The 15710-nt window shown below is 54.1% G+C and overlaps 2 protein-coding genes across 2 annotated transcripts; one reads left to right on the top strand and one right to left on the bottom strand.

Moving 5' to 3' along the window:
* Positions 1-1461: 1461 nt before the first annotated feature.
* CkaCkLH20_07937 (nitrogen assimilation transcription factor nira) lies at positions 1462-4179 on the top strand (the record flags this gene model as incomplete). Its single annotated transcript, XM_038890653.1, has 2 exons — positions 1462-3041; positions 3090-4179. The coding sequence occupies 2 exons, from the start codon at positions 1462-1464 to the stop codon at positions 4177-4179; spliced, it is 2670 nt and encodes an 889-aa protein (XP_038744261.1).
* An 868-nt stretch (positions 4180-5047) lies between these two features.
* Positions 5048-7249, bottom strand: CkaCkLH20_07936 (uncharacterized protein; the record flags this gene model as incomplete). Its single annotated transcript, XM_038890652.1, has 2 exons — positions 5048-5191; positions 5255-7249. The coding sequence occupies 2 exons, from the start codon at positions 7247-7249 to the stop codon at positions 5048-5050; spliced, it is 2139 nt and encodes a 712-aa protein (XP_038744260.1).
* Between the last annotated feature and the right edge of the window lie 8461 nt (positions 7250-15710).

Raw genomic sequence — 15710 nt, 5'->3', positions numbered from 1 at the left:
GTCTTTTAAGGTATCTGCAACCGTTTGTTAGTCACTGCCTGCCCCACCTGTGCCTTCCGCAATTGCCTGTCAAGGGTGCTCCCTCCCTAGCGGCTTGATCCCCATTCGTGCATCGACGGGCCGCGGAGGTATCAAATCGACTTTGAGCTGGAAGGCGCCAATTGTCAAAAATCTTTTCTTTCCCCCTTCCAAATAGGAGCACGCCGGAACGTGCCTAGATGACCTTACTGCTTACTACCATCAGTAGGGCAATTTCCTTTGCTGGTAGAGTCACAATAACATCTTCTAATCTTGATGATAGACAACGTCGTTATCGCTCTCCATTGACGTCTCCCTTTTGTCACCTTGCTGTCACTTACAACATTCCCACGGCCACGGCGTATGCGTACCTTGCCCCGTAGTCGTCCTCTCCACCCAACAAAACACACCACCGGGTCCCCCAGATCGGCCAGTCTTGTTCGGTGTCAATCCGCATCCTTTCCGCGGTCGCAGACCCGACGCGCCGGCCTTGGACAAGTCAGACAACGTTGATTTCTCATCCTGCTTTTGTTCCTCAGCTCTCGCGCCCCAGACCGCGCATATTTCAGCGCCTATTTCAGTTTCTGTGTCGCATCGTTCCACACGCCCAACATCGCCGTGCCGGCGCATTACTTTCCCCCGGGCCTTCTCTCGCTATAAGCCGGCGCAGTTGTCTTCCAGCGACCACAGACACCGCTCAAGCCGGCGCCCTTCCCAGAACAACGCTTGGTTTTCTTGTACGTAATATGCACATATCCCGTTTCATTATGCAATTACACCTCACTACCTCCGACCAGCCCGGGACCAGCTTTGAGTCGTCTCAGTCGCTGTTCCTATTCTCGGTCGACTTTCCCCTCATGAGAACATCTTCTGATCCCATTGTAGGCTTGTCGAAAAATTCTTTCGCAGAAACCCGACGAGAGACGGCCAAGGCAGAGATTCGGACGAAGAAACTGTGCAGCTCAACACTCAAGCTCCTTGAGCAGCAGCCCGGCTTCCTTTTAAACCCGTACCCGTCCACTATCGGCTAAGCCACCTGCCCATCTCTTCGCGTCGTTATCAGACGCTGCGTCAATCTGCATACCCTGCAAGCCCAATCGCCGGTCAGTTCTTTATCTTGACGACAGGGTATCTGTACCTTAAGGACCTTCATCGACAATCCGGCGCCCGCAACGCCCGCGACCTCCGCCTCCGCGCTGTCGCACTCAGGCCCCGAGCCTAGGCCTTCTGCCCTCATCGTTATTGACAAAGGGGAATCGTCATCTCGCAGCCTTTCTTGAGGTAATCTGGTGGGGCTACCTGCTCATCAGCTGCTGGCTCCCCCATTCCCCGGGAACTACCCCCATCAGATTCCCACATCTCCGCGCACTGCATCTGAACTGGACCCAGCATCTCCGGTCATCACTTTGACGCCCTTTTCATTAGTCGACGAAACCAGCGACAATGGACGACGACCTCATGCTCGACACAGCTTCCGCCGACCTGCGCACAAACCCTCCCGCATCTTCCTCTTCCTCTGCACCACAACCAAAGAAGAAATCTCGCAGGGGTGGTGACTCGGCTTCTCAGAAACGACGCTGTGTAAGTACCGCTTGCATCGCATGTCGCAGGAGAAAGTCGAAATGCGACGGCGCCCTACCCAGCTGCGCGGCTTGCGCCAGCGTCTATGGCACCGAGTGTGTCTATGATCCGAACTCAGACCACCGCCGAAAAGGCGTCTACAGGGAAAAGATCGACAGCATGAAGGCTCGCAACTCCACCCTACAGATTCTCATCGAAGCCATCCTCAATGCCAGCGAGGATGAGGTACCCGACATTGTCAAGAAGATTAGGACTTGCGATAGTCTTGACGCCGTTGCGGAGCAAATCTTGAAGCAGGAATCTTTGCTCCAAGAGGCGGAAGAAAATCAACAGAGAGATGAGGAGTACACGACAAACATGCCCTTCGAAGGCGAGAGAGAGCTGGCTCGTAAGATGGGTGAACTGCGCCTCGAGAATGGCTCAGTACGCTTCATCGGCGGCACTTCACATCTCATCTATCTCGGCGACCCGAGCGACGCAAACTCGAACGAGCCAGAGTCGGACTCCAATGCAGCCAATGAGGACCCCATCACCAGCTGGACACAAGTCACCCAGGATAAGGAACTCATCGCCCATGTCCTGAACATGTACTTCAACTGGCACTATACCTATTTCACGACACTCTCTAAAACACTATTCTATCGAGACTTCCTCAAGGGCAGGCACGGGGTACAGCAGGCAAACACCGTTTACTGCTCGCCGCTACTGGTCAACGCCATGTTGGCTCTTGGGTCCCACTTCACGAGTGTGCCGGGGGCCTACGGGACGCCAGGGGACAATCGAACCAAGGGAGACCATTTCTTCGCCGAAGCCAAGCGTCTGATCGTTGAGAACGATGAGTACGAGCGCCCAAAGCTCACGACTGTTCAAGCTCTGGCCCTCATGTCCGTCCGGGAAGCTGGCTGTGGTCGTGAAGCCAAAGGTTGGGTTTATTCTGGTATGGCATTCCGAATGGCTCAGGACCTAGGACTAAACTTCGACGATGGGGGAATGTCGACCGACAAACAGAATTTGGGAGAACATGCCGTAGATGCCAGGAGGATGACCTTTTGGGGCTGCTTCTTATTCGACAAGGCGTGGTCCAACTACCTTGGACGGCTACCACAAATACCGAAAAACTCTTATAACGTCCCGAAGTACGACGTCTTCCCCGCTGAGGATGCCGAAATGTGGGCTCCGTATACGGACACGGGATTTGATCAGACGTGCAAACAGCCGTCAAGGACACGAGCAGTGGGACTGGAACTGATCAAACTCGGCGAGATTAGCAGCGATCTTTTGCTCTTCTTTTATCACCCGAATCACATTGGCCGGTCAAGCGGCAAATCCGTCGAGTTGAAGAAATTGAGCGAGTTGCATCGAAGACTGGAGGACTGGCGCAAGGAATTGCCTAAAGAGCTGGAACCGAAGGAGGGGCAAACGCCGAATGTGATCCTGGTGCAGTAAGTCGTTCAATGAACCCCAAACTGTGTCTTTCTGACCATTTTCAGTATGTTCTTCCACCTTCAGTACATCCATCTCTTCCGGCCCTTCTTGAAGTACTCGCCGGGGGCGTCCCCACTTCCTTCCCACGTCTCGCCCAGACGGATTTGTACAGCCAACGCTGGAGCGATATCCAAACTTATGCGCTTATACAAAAAGACATGGAATTTGCGACAGATTTGCAACATTGCTGTGTACATGATTCACAGCGCCTGCACAATTCACCTCCTCAACTTGCCCGAAAAGACGGCCAAACGAGACATCATTCATGGCGTGAAACATCTCGAAGAAATCGCCGAAGACTGGCCCTGCGCAAGACGGACGTTGAGTATAATCAGCGTGTTGGCTCGGAAATGGAAAGTCGAACTACCCGAGGAAGCGTCTGCCGTGTTGCAACGGACAGATGAGAAATACGGCCACTTCAACACCTCTGACGTGCCCACACCCCAATCACATCCCACGGCCTCGCCATCTCCACCACAGCCCCGAGACTCGCCAAATACGAACAAGCCGGAACAGTATAGTCCGCTCACACAATACGCCCAGAGCCAGTTGAACCAGGATGACCTGACACAGAGCGATATCATCATGGCAAGCGCTTCACTAGCCCAAATCAGCGGCGCAAGACCTCCGACATCGCGGCCACCCGCCACGACCGGTAGCTCCAGCATGAACCTCGGACCTGATACTCTGGGCGGTAGCTGGCCCCCTTCCGGCCTCTCCCAGTCCATGTACCAGCAGCAGCAACAGCAACAACGGCAACAGCAACGGTTTAACGCCATGAACAGCGCCCAGGGAAACAACCTCAACCCTCCGCCGTCCTCCGGGGCGAACACGCGGCAAATATCGCCGGGCCAGGTGTTCCAAGGCCTCGACCAAGACTGGTTCCTGAACGACGGCGCCAAGTGGCACCAGAACTTCGAGGCCTGGAACATGACCGGCGCCGGCATGCCCACCAGCGAACAGATGTTCATGTTCCAAGGCGGCAACGCGCCGATGCCCCCACAGCGGCAGTCGTCAGAGGACGCCTCTAACTCCACCAACTTTGATAATCTGACTTCTCTAGCGACAAACGGGTGGCTTCCGGGGCTTGACTAGTCTCTACATCGATAGCACCTCTGTCCTCGTCTAGTGTGAGACGAGGTAATGAACTCCTTTTCATTGCAGCTTTACGACGACATTCGGTATCCGGAAACCCCATCATTGTTCGAGCACGAGATTTGTTAAGAGGGGTGTATATAGTCTACATATATCTGTATCTGTGTGTCATACCCTGCACAATGCAAGCGAGGTATTCGCTCTGGCGGAGATGTAGTCACGACTGGGGGATAGTATTTATCGCGACGATCTACCGGGCATGTATGTACGTCCGTTACTGAACACAAAACACACTTTTGAATTACTCCGTGTTCGACTTGCGAGTATTGTCTCTCAGGTATTTTCCGGGGTGGAAGGGGAAGCTGGGGGTGGATGCATGGATGAGACATAAATCTGCTTCTCACGGCCGGCATTAAGTCAGGTGTGCGCCCAACACAGTACCATTCGACTTGTCACTCCCAAACGTCGCTATATACATGACTATTTACATGAGGTTCCAGGTCCGTCCGTTCAGAGTCATCCATCGTCCATACACCGTCACAAACAAGAACTAAAGGGCACTCCGTGCACTCAACTCCTTCTGGTATGACCAAAACCCCCGAAAAAGGATATCGTTTCTCAAAGAATTCGAAGCAGAAAGTCCCAATCCCCCACCAAAGTTCACCTACTCCACCGCAGAATGTTGTCAATCCTTTTTGTGATCCGCCCCGCCGCGCACCGTGAGAGCTTCCCAAATATCGAGGAGCCATGGCCCCCTCCCTGCCTTTTCCGTATCCCGTATCCCTTCGTTACGCTGTCATCTCGAATGCAAACATCACTATCCCGTACGTGACCCAACGCTGACCCAACTGATGCTCGTCGGGATGCCTCAGAGAGCCAGACCCGTGCCGTCCCCGGTCCACCGGTACAGGGCGAGCAGCTCCCGGCGGCGCTGGTGTTGCTCGTTAAGGTCCTCGGGCACGCGGCCGCGGACCTGAGCCAGCGCGCTTCGCATGACCTTGCTAAAGTTGCGCTGGGGCAGGAAAAGTCAGTTCTGCGTGTTTTGAACAAAAAACGTGTACCTCGGTCGACTTACCTGATACTCCGTGTTGAGCGTCACAACACAAGCCTCATGGGCGCGAACGATGGTCTCGCATGCCTTGACGACGCTGGGGGACGCCTCGAGCTGGAGCTTGTCGGCGATGAGGAGCAGCAGGAACGATCCCTGCAGCAGATAGATGCCGAAGAAGAACGGCATGAACTCCAAGCCCGGGTCGAACTCGAGGATGTTGCTGATGGCTTCGGCGGCGGACACGGCGTGGCCGGTGGCGGTGATGAAACCCTGCGAGGAGATCCAGAGGTCGTTGTCGTCGATCAGGTTGATGGGGTCCCATTTGCCGGCCAGGAGGATGTGCAAGACGTGCATGACGTGCGTGCCGTAGGCCATGACGATCTTGGTCTGGATATCGCTCTCCGTCATGCGGTTCGAGGCGTTAGTGTGCACCGAGTGCACCGACGGGGTTCCGACGTCGGAAATGGGGCCGTGTTCTCCATTCTCGGGGTGCTCGCTCTTGTCGTCCATGCTGGCGATGTGTTTGGCGAGGTGTTGCTGTTCGAATCGTTTGAGGCTTTGTTCGTACGCTTCGAGATGGCGAGTGATTTCGCTGGCTTGGTCGTCCCATTCGCGCGCAAGACGGAACCCGACGCCAAATCGAGGGTGGTTACGCGCATGATGTAAGTCGACAATCTCGCCCAGTATGGTCATGAGTGGTAAGAAGTAGCCAAAGATGCTGTGTCCTGTGCATTCGAAGTGAGGGCCACGAACACGGCCTGTCTGACCAGAGCCGTCTCCGAGACTAGGGTCTGTAGTGGGATCAGTTTGGCGGAAATCGCCGTTCTGCCATGCTGTATCGTCCATCGGTTGTAGAAGACCGGCGCATTCGAGATCGAGTAAGAATAGGGGCCTGTTGTAGCAGAGAGCCAAGTGGCGATCGACGATATATGTGAGCCACCATATGCGGCGGCGTTCTTCGCGTTCCTCCTCCATGATGGCACTGGGGTGGCCGTTACCGCCCAGAGCATCCTCAGACTCGCCATCGCCATCTGCGTCGTGGTTCTGACTCATGGACGCTGGCGTCGGAGGAAGCTCGCGACCAAGCTTGAGCTCCCGGGCGAGCGACCATGCTGCATTCCACCACCGGAGACTTGCGCCTTTGTATTCACTCGCAGAAACCACGGTTGCGAGGTGGATGTACGTGATGACATCGTCTAGAGTACCTGCAGCGCCGAAAGGTCCAGACTCTCCAGTCAAAGCATCCATGCTGATGGATCCGGGGAGTGCAACTCCTAGTCCGCCGAGGGCGACACCATCGATGACGGGACTTGTCACAGGGGAGGTGTCTCCAGAAGGTGTGTGGATTAGTGGCTTAAGCAAGCTCACAGTCAGCTCCAGTAACTTCTGACAGATTTTACCTCGTGCTGATGGGACACTGGTCAAAAACGGTGCGTCGCTGGTTTGGGCTGCAACCCATAGAATGCTGGCCAACAGGGCGGGTTGGCATAGCCTCGGCTTGGTCGGGTGGAGGAACGACCTCTTTCGGAACACGAATCCCAAGACGTATGGTGACATTGGATGCATTTGTGCCGAGGATGATGACGCGAAGTAGAGGTCGATGAGGTCGCACGCCAGCGAGATTGGAATCAAGTTGCCGAGGTGCGGAAGAAGAGGCCGAAGAACTGGGTATCTTAGCTGTTGGGCTGAATGAGCATAGTTATTTGGCGGCATATGTGTTGGATATTGCGTCGACGGAGACGACATTGAGATCCACTCTGGAGAAGCTGCCTCGCCCCCCAAGGGATAGGCACTAATAGGGCTCGCAGCAATGCGAAATGGTGCGCCATTCGCGTAGGCCGTCGGGCTTTGGGTTTGGATGGCGTATGGGATATCGGGATACGCGGACATATTTCCTTGACTCGGACCGTATGCAGTATGTGCGGCACCAGCCATCATGTGTGCACCCAGGCCTTGTCGGTCGAAGCCTCCGTGAACACCTCCGTATCCGTTGAGATCTAGTGTCGTTGGGTTTTCCATATGATCCCTATCCATGTGATGTCCGGCCAGATGAGTCTGGTGGCCAGCTATATCACCAAGACTCTCGAGTGAGCCTGTCCGCTGGCTTCGCTGCATAGTGTCTTCGTCAAGGTCGTCGATAGTCTTTCCGCCATGGCTTTGTTGGAGATCGCTTTCAAGAGACTGGCCATTTTTCCCGAGAGAATCGGGCTGTTCTGAGGAATGGCCGTTTTCTTCAGTTGGCGACTTTGGTACTTGGCCAGATCCTGCAGCTGCCGCCGCTTGCGCGGCAAGGTCTTTTCGAGAAGCCTTGCCTCTCTTCTTTCTTTCTCGGACATATTCGCAACCCAGCCCAAACTCTGATGCCGGACGTCAGTGACCGGCGCATAATCTACTCGCAGTCGCGTAACCAAAGCTTACCTATACAATGAGCACATGGGTGTTGCCCGTCGCATTTTGTGCGAAGCTGGTTACATTGATCGCATGCTCGACTGATTCTTCTCCGGATAGGCCCTGACGTGCTCGGCGTCCTAGCCGCAGGTCCATATGGGTGCTGGCGGTGTTTTGGTTGAGGCCCTGTGCGAGCAATATGGGGATTGTGTACTCCAACATGTTGTTGTAACTGTTGAAGCGCATAATGGGAGCTCGGTGCGAGGGAGTCCATCCCAGAAGGATGGGGGTGGTTGTTGGGCACATGAGTGTTAGAGAAAAGAGTGCTGGATGGCATGCCATGGTATGGCGAGAATCGATGCAGCGGATTGGACAACATCCTGTCTTCCTCTCGTTGGGACCAAGCCCGTTGATGGTGGTGTAGTGGCTGAATTTTGAACGAGTTGTTGTGATATTTCTTGGGCTAGGTATTGTCGTTCATGTATATCGTAGTTGAGCTTTGTGTAAAAGGTGTGAAGGTCAAGTTTGGCTTCGAGATTTGAAGAGTTCGAGGCCGACAGAGGTCTAGACAATATCGTCCGACCGAGTAGGGGTCAATGAATGACATATATCAGCGTCCACAGTTGCAGCGGACGTCTTAATGCTGCTTTGCCAGTCCTGTTTGGTCCAGTCAGCGGCACTTGAACGAAACAAGACTTCCAAGTGCGTCAAGGGGCGAAAACGAGGAGTGTAGCGGGCATTGGATAGAGTGGTATGGCCATAATAAGGGGCGTGACAACCAAAGAAGATCGGTACCACCGTAACAACACGGCACAGCTAGCATCCCGCATTGGCAATGGCGGGGTTGATGCGCGCCAGGCCGAGTTGCCAGGACGGGAGAGGTGGCAGGGGGGGTGTGAAAGAGGCCGCATGATGATGGAAAGAATTTGGTAAGGCTTCGGAGCTTGAGAGAGACAGAGCTACTCACCTTGTCACCTTACACCTGGTGTGCCTCACCAGCCTGTGTGTCCATACGATACTCGGGATTTCTTGTCTGTCCGGTTACTTGCCGGTCGATTCGCTTTACTGCTCCGAGGCTGTGAAGAGCTGGAAGGCGACGACTGGATGTTGAGTTCGATTTACTGTGCCGTTTGAGAGGCTGTTTCTAGTCCAATTGTATTGTAGGCCTTGCTCTGTTGTCTTTGGCGTCTTTTGCTTTCTCTTTATATCAACGATCATTCGGCGTATTGACTGATACGTATATAGTAGAAGCGTTCGTCAGAGGACTACCGCAGTCCTCGAATTGGTGAGCTTAGCAGATCCGCTTTCTGCTGAGCAGTGTGGTCATACACTCAGGTGAACAGCGCGATGCGCACGGTTAAGCAGTCAAGGTGATGATCGAGCGTCGTGTCTTGATATGTACGTATAGATGAGAAGTGGAAAGAAGAAGGGTTATTTGGCAAGGCATCTACGTCCAGACGGCGCGTCCGGTTCTCGAAGGGGGGAAGAAGCGAAATGGTCACATTCTGGTTCCTCGGGTTTAGCTGTTATATGGGGCAGGGTTGCAGTGAGGGGAGCAGGGGTCCAGCTCTCGATTGGAGATGGGAAGGTGAGGAGTAACGAACAACAGGCGAGGGAAAACTGGCGACGAGCGGCCATTCACGGATGGTGGGTGGACCACAACGGCGTTGTGGAGGAGCGACAGGGCCACATGCTCAAAGCTGCTGCGCCGGTCTAGACCGAAAGACATCAACCCCAGGACGATCTTGTCAAGCTTCGTTGGTCCAATTGAGATGTGCTGCCAAAGTTGGTCACAATCTGGTTGATCCTCAGACGAGCAGTAGGTGAGCTTGACCGGTGAGCTTGACGAACTGGTAGGCAGGCCCAGAACAGACGAAGCCGACGACACGGCAGCGATGTAGCGGTGACAGACGATGACGGACGGGACAGCTGTCATGCCATCAAACCTTTTCCCACACTCCGGGACGGGCTCTCCACTGTGTTCCTCTTGTCTCTCGTCCTCTCCGACGTTCTCCGCTCCTCGGGATAATCCAGAGGTTACGATGCTTGTAGCTTGGGTAGGACATGGCGAGGGCCGAGGATCAAAGGTAGCGTGGTAACGTGGTGTTGTGTGTAGGGGTGGCGCGGTACCTTTGGGGCTTGAGATGGGGAATCATCTTTTCAATTCTCGGTTCTCCAGTCTTCAAGGCTCATCTCCAGTCCTCCAGACCTCCACTCAGCGCGGCCCCAAGTGGGATGGGGGCATCCTGGCATCGATGGACTGTGCCATCCCAGCCAATAGTATCATTCGACTTGGCGGGAAGGCCTTGGCTTGTTCTCCTTCGGTCTGAGTGCCGCCGAAGACACATTACCGTGGTTCGGATGCATGACCGTCTTGCCATTCTCTTTCGTCCGGTGCCCGGTGTCGTTGGTTATTTGCAGCGATGACCATGCAGCATCCTCCTGGTGTAAGACTCTGCATCGGCCAGCGCCCGCCAGAATGGGCGACGTATTCGTCCTATAGCCAATGACTGTCTATAATGTGGTCGTCAGGATTTGTCTTTCTCTTCGTCTCACCAGGGTCTGGCCGCTATGGAACAACGGCGAGCGTCAACTTTTCGCTTCGTCTCTCTCCAGACACTGGAGGAAGCAGCGGAGAAGAGCTTCCTCTACAACCCTCGAGGCCGCACCTGACTGGGATGGCGTCGCGCTCGGTCGTGATGAAATACTGCTTCAAATTCTTTGCGTTGAAGGCGTTCGAAGACAATTTTCAGCTCGTCTGATGTGACTTCTGGAAGCTCGCCGAAGGATATGGCCATCATCCCTGGTGGTGTGGTGTGGACAGCGGCGAAAAGATGGGGGCAGTTTGCTCGAAGGCCCCTGCAACAACCCCGGATTTGTGCCACCTAACTCAATCGTGGGTAAGGGGGCCAAGACCCAAGGACGCGGAGACGAACTCACTTTGGTAGTTGACGAGTGGCCAAATTTTCGCTCCTCATGTAATGACGATGGCCTTTGGTCCGGCCTCGTCTTTGACGCTGAATGAAGCGAACCTATCGAAGACTGGCGGATGGCTTGCCGCCTACCGCTTTGGGCGTATGTATCATGGCTAAGGGAAGCGTCCCTGTGAAGTAGTAGCGAGCGTCAGGGCGTTAGGATGCAGCTGCGTACTCCAATCTGTGCTCTCCAGGTTCTGCTGCAGGTGTTGTGAGTCTGCCGGTACATGGGAGTACAAGTTCGACGAACGATGCGGAGGCAGGGGCGGCGGTACGGTCGAGAATGCGGAGAGAAGCCATGTCGAATCCGGTGGTGAGGTTGTGCTGGGATGGAGATGATGGAACGGCTCGGTGTGATGTCCAGGTTGATCTTGGAAAGATTTTGGGAGGCGGCAGGTCATTTCGGTTCTTGTGAAGTACCAGACTGACCGCTGCAGGAACCGCCGGGTGCCATCAGGGTCTTCCTTCCTCCTTTTCCAGTCCAATGAATTCTGGCAGTTGCACCACCGGAGAACAGAAGGAAGGTGCATCCCTCGCCTCGAAGGCACTCCCATGTCGTCCCAACCTCAGACAATCTTATTTACTTCCCTCACACATCAGCATCCAGCATCACGGGATCACAGTCAGGATCACCGTCATCAGCACTGCAACCACTCAGCTCCGGTTCCGCAGATGACTGCCGGCGACACTGGACCTGGTGTAGCCACCATCATGCTCTCAGCCGCTCTAGAGACCAAAAGCTAGAGCCCGCTAATGTCTGCAAGCTCTCTGATCAAACCAGATGGTGTTGACTTCATTTCGCTCGAACCAGCTGTAAGGGGCACGCCGCCTCAGGGCCATAAAGATCGCTCTGCACGATCCTTGGATCCCTGGAGATGGGATGGCCTTGACTCTTCGATGACCGTTGGCCTGTCCGTACAAAGCCCCTATCGATATCCGGATGCCAAAGCAAGTCTCGACAAGCTGACAAGCTTTCGTGCTGGGCGAGGATATGAAGCCAAGCCGGAGCAGGAAGAGTCTTCCCAAATACGCAGCAGGTATCGACAGGTATCATCAGCCAGACTTCCTCGATTCGCCCGCGTCGTGAGTGTTCTCCCGTCCAAACTACAGCCCGTTGCAACCTCACCAACACCCAATTGATTCAGGTGCCTCGACCTCGACTCTGGAGAAGCGGTCTTTCTCATCCGGCCCCCTCAGCGCTCTCCAACTCTTCTCCGCACATGCGGAGCAACGGAAGTCTCTCCTCATCTCATACATGCACACACATGCAGCTCGTCCTCGCTCGTCAACTCATCCTGGATTCCTCCACACACCACCAAAAGTTTCACTCGGTCTTTTCCGAAAACTATGCGGTAGACCAGCATCGCGTATCGTGTTTGCAGCAACCTCACAGAATCGTTGCGACACGCGCCGTCCGTACCGCTTGTGGCTTCCAAAGTCGAAGCTCGTGTGCCCATCGAAAAGCCCCTGTCAAAATGGAGAATTAAAGTCTCTCTCTCTCTCCTCGATCGGCCTGAATCATTACCAAACTGCACGGATTGAAGGAGCTAGTCCATCAAGTGCGGGTGGGCCTTCCAGAGAGAACTTTTGCAAGGGGCATCTCCAGCCTCCGGCTTTCGACACCATTGCAGGTGGCACAGAGACATCCGTCTACACCTACGGCGGCTTGGACGCGCAGACCGCCACCGTAGTCCTCGGTACCATTCGGAGACGACCATATATCACGAATTTTACGGCTCAGTCGCAAAGCTTTCCGAGCCGTCCCTCACTTGACCGGAAGGTCAATGCTACGTCGCCGCTACCTCCTTTCCTTGCAGAGTACTGTTCCAACCCACCAACTTTGAAAGGGTATACATACGAACATCGTCAGCCCTCTTTGAAGTTTCCACCACGACTAGCAGCTTCAAGATGTCGTCATTCGACAGACTCAGCAAACCTACGACGATGTTCAAAATAAGCACGAAGGAACTGTGGCGGCTTCTTCACTGAAATCAAGCAGGAACGGCACCACCAAATTAGGTTGCTTGGTGTGCCACGAGGAATTTAGGCAAAATACAATATGGCGTCGTGCGTGGCACCATTCCACAACGGTCATCGGTCCGAAACTCCAAGATTTGGAAAGATCTGACGTTGCACTGCTCTCATTCGTGGGTTTCTCGATGACTTCCTCCACGAACCAATCGCCGACCCTTGTTCTACCCCAACTCATTCACCCCCTTCAAATTGCTCCAAACCCCAACGTTGTTGGTGACTTCAACGCCAGGATCCAGTCACTTAGTATGGCTTCGATTCTGCCGCAAAACTCACCGACGCCAACGGTCACGTTTCTTGATCAGTGGCATGGGTTGGGCTGTAGAAGCCATCGAAGAAGCCAACCAGTCTAGGCTTCGCAGACACTGGACGAACGACGTAATGCACTGGTTTTCCAAGCAGACACAAGGTGCACGCAAGGTCAACAGCTCAATAACGGCAGCATTCTCCTCCATCTGGCCAAGACGCTAAGATGACGACGCCGTACTCAGGCAATCAGGATACAACGCTGGTCTTCCACAGCCCGTTTCTTCTGTGTTGATGTTCACAGTTACACCTTGGCCGATGCTGCAACCCGTTCTCATCCCTCCTCATCACCTGGATGCGCCTCTTCGGCAGGGCAAGCCCCGTTCCGTCCGTCCTTCTCATCCACGTGGGAAGAATGAGTTAGGCTGAGAGCTCAGCTAGCGGCAAGGTTTGGTCGGGCATCGATGGCATGGCTTGGTTGTTCCATTCATTGGTCGTGAGCCTCCTGGCTGCAACTATGTTAATCAGACTCGCAAAATATGTGAGCGACTTCATGGACGGGAAATCCATGTTGACTCAAGAATGGGTTTGACGAAACTGTTACATTTCAATTTCAATACTTTGACATCCCGCGGCCGCCCATCCGTTGCAAGACGACGGACTGAGGAATACTTTCCTTCCCCAGCTTCCTCTGCCGTCTTGGCCCGACTATCGACGTCGCAGAAACCCTCTGAACCAACAAAGTGCCAATCATGGATTTGCTTTCCATTGGGCACAATGGCCCATTTGTTGATGTCAATTCTTTCTACAACATTGTATTGGTCGATGTTTCTCGAGGTGGGCTGCAGTCAAGTGACACTGGCGGTCTCTGTGGATCACCGAGCCGACTGATCTAGGGTCGCGATTTGCCTGAGGCGTCGTCTTGATGTTTCCAGCAGGTCAAGGGACTTCGTGTTCCAATGCAGTGGATTGAAGAGTAACATCAATTTCTTGGGCCAACCAACGCTGAATCAAGTGAGGATCTGTTGGGGGCTTCGGCAACTGGACCGTGGTTCCATCAGTCAGGGACACCCGCCGCAATCCTCGGTGATTCTTTGGACTACAGTTGAGGAACTTTGCGCCGCATTAAGACCGAGAGATCGGAAGCTTTTGAGGCTGTCCCCTACGAGCTCCGTCTGGCGGTTCACTCCTCAAAAAATACCAGCAGACAAGTCGTTCCCGCAATGCAAAACCCCGCAAAAAGGTTTCGGGGCCATGCAAGACTTAAAACAGATTGCCATCCGGCATTTCGGAACCGGCATGAGACAGAAGTCCTCTGGTGGACCTTCGGGGAGTTTTCCTAGCGGCTGCAGGTAGGGCGGGACGGCATCAAGCTTACGTTCGGCTCAGGAGGTGTGATGCCTCTCTGGTAACCCGATATTCTGCTGATCTCAGAGGATCCGCCGCGTTGCTACCTGTCAAGTCAAGAAGCAGGGCCAACCAAGTCTGGATCCAGTAGACATCGGATCAGATCAATCAGGTGAATGCCACTGGCTATTGCGGATCGGGGTTATACGTGGGCAGTGAAGCTTTCGCCGAAGTTGTCCGTGACATCGACGGCCCAGTGCAAGCATGCCAGAGTCCCAAACTAGTGTTCGGCCCGGCTGCCGCCAAAGTGCATACCTTATTTCTTTCAGATTTGCGGAGTCAGACTTCTATTTGATACGGGCAGGATTGAAGAGCTGGCCTACGCGGCTGGCTTGCCCTGGCCAAAAGCTAGACGCGATTTTCCAACGCAAGTCAGTCAACGACACTACTCTCCACGCCACCTGATCCGGATCATTGAGAAAACACACAGTACCTCTTTCAGACATTGACAACACTAACTCTCAAAGCGAGGCGCTTTACTCGGGATAAAGGAGAAAAGGTTATACCAACCCCACGTGCCGGTTAAACTCTGTCAAGCCTCTTGGGAAGCTGTCAAGACGCAAGATGCCTTATTTGGACGACGGAGACCGACTTGTCACATTGCATGCGGTTACACTTGTTTATACTCCCCCAGGTGCCGGCGGGAGGCATGCCCGTGCAGCAGCTGAGAACCAAGTTCGGTTCATAGAACACCTCAGCGTCGCAGGCCGTACATTGCCATACACTGTCAGTGGCAATGGGCGGACCACCTTCACCAGCTTTGATCACCAACGTAGCCCGAAAGCAATTTAGCACGGCTAGGATACGCGGCTTCTCCTTCCGTCTTTATCTGGGGAAATGCACCCTAGTCTGCAGCTATACGAGAGGACCATACCGTCGTCATGTCATGTTGCGGGTTACCTCGCAGTAGCGAGAGCATTTCTTGGATTCAATATGTCCGATGACATTCGGGAACATGTACACGTTTCGGTTGTTGAATGAAGTAACCAGTGCTACACAATGCAACACATATCAACACACTGAGGGAGCGGCATACTGTCCGGCCCGGAGCAGCGAAATGACTGCCATATGCACCCGCGGGAAGCAACACAGCTTGACAGCTTGACAGACCTGGCACAACCACGGTCTATTTCTGGGTAACAATCCAACAAGGCCTGATTTTTCGTTCCAGGCACTAATCACGAGACGCTCTGACCCCTGTTACTATCTGGATATTACGATACTCCCGAAACTCGATAGGGATCCAATGAGACTCGGATACGTGCCGATCAACCGCCCGTCTGAGACCGACAGCGGGCTACATTTAAGCTTCTCGTACTAGCTTTTCGGGATCAACCTCCGCTTCGTGTTCCAACATAACCGGACATCCCATGGCACTTGCGCCAGGCTGTCAGACCCCGAAGTGATCGTTTTCGAGGCCTGGAAGTCTGAGG

Source organism: Colletotrichum karsti (assembly GCF_011947395.1).
Source record: "Colletotrichum karsti strain CkLH20 chromosome Unknown Scaffold25, whole genome shotgun sequence".
NCBI lineage: Eukaryota > Fungi > Ascomycota > Sordariomycetes > Glomerellales > Glomerellaceae > Colletotrichum > Colletotrichum karsti.
Note: the sequence above shows the minus strand (reverse complement) of the source record. Positions and strands in the feature narration are given on the sequence as shown.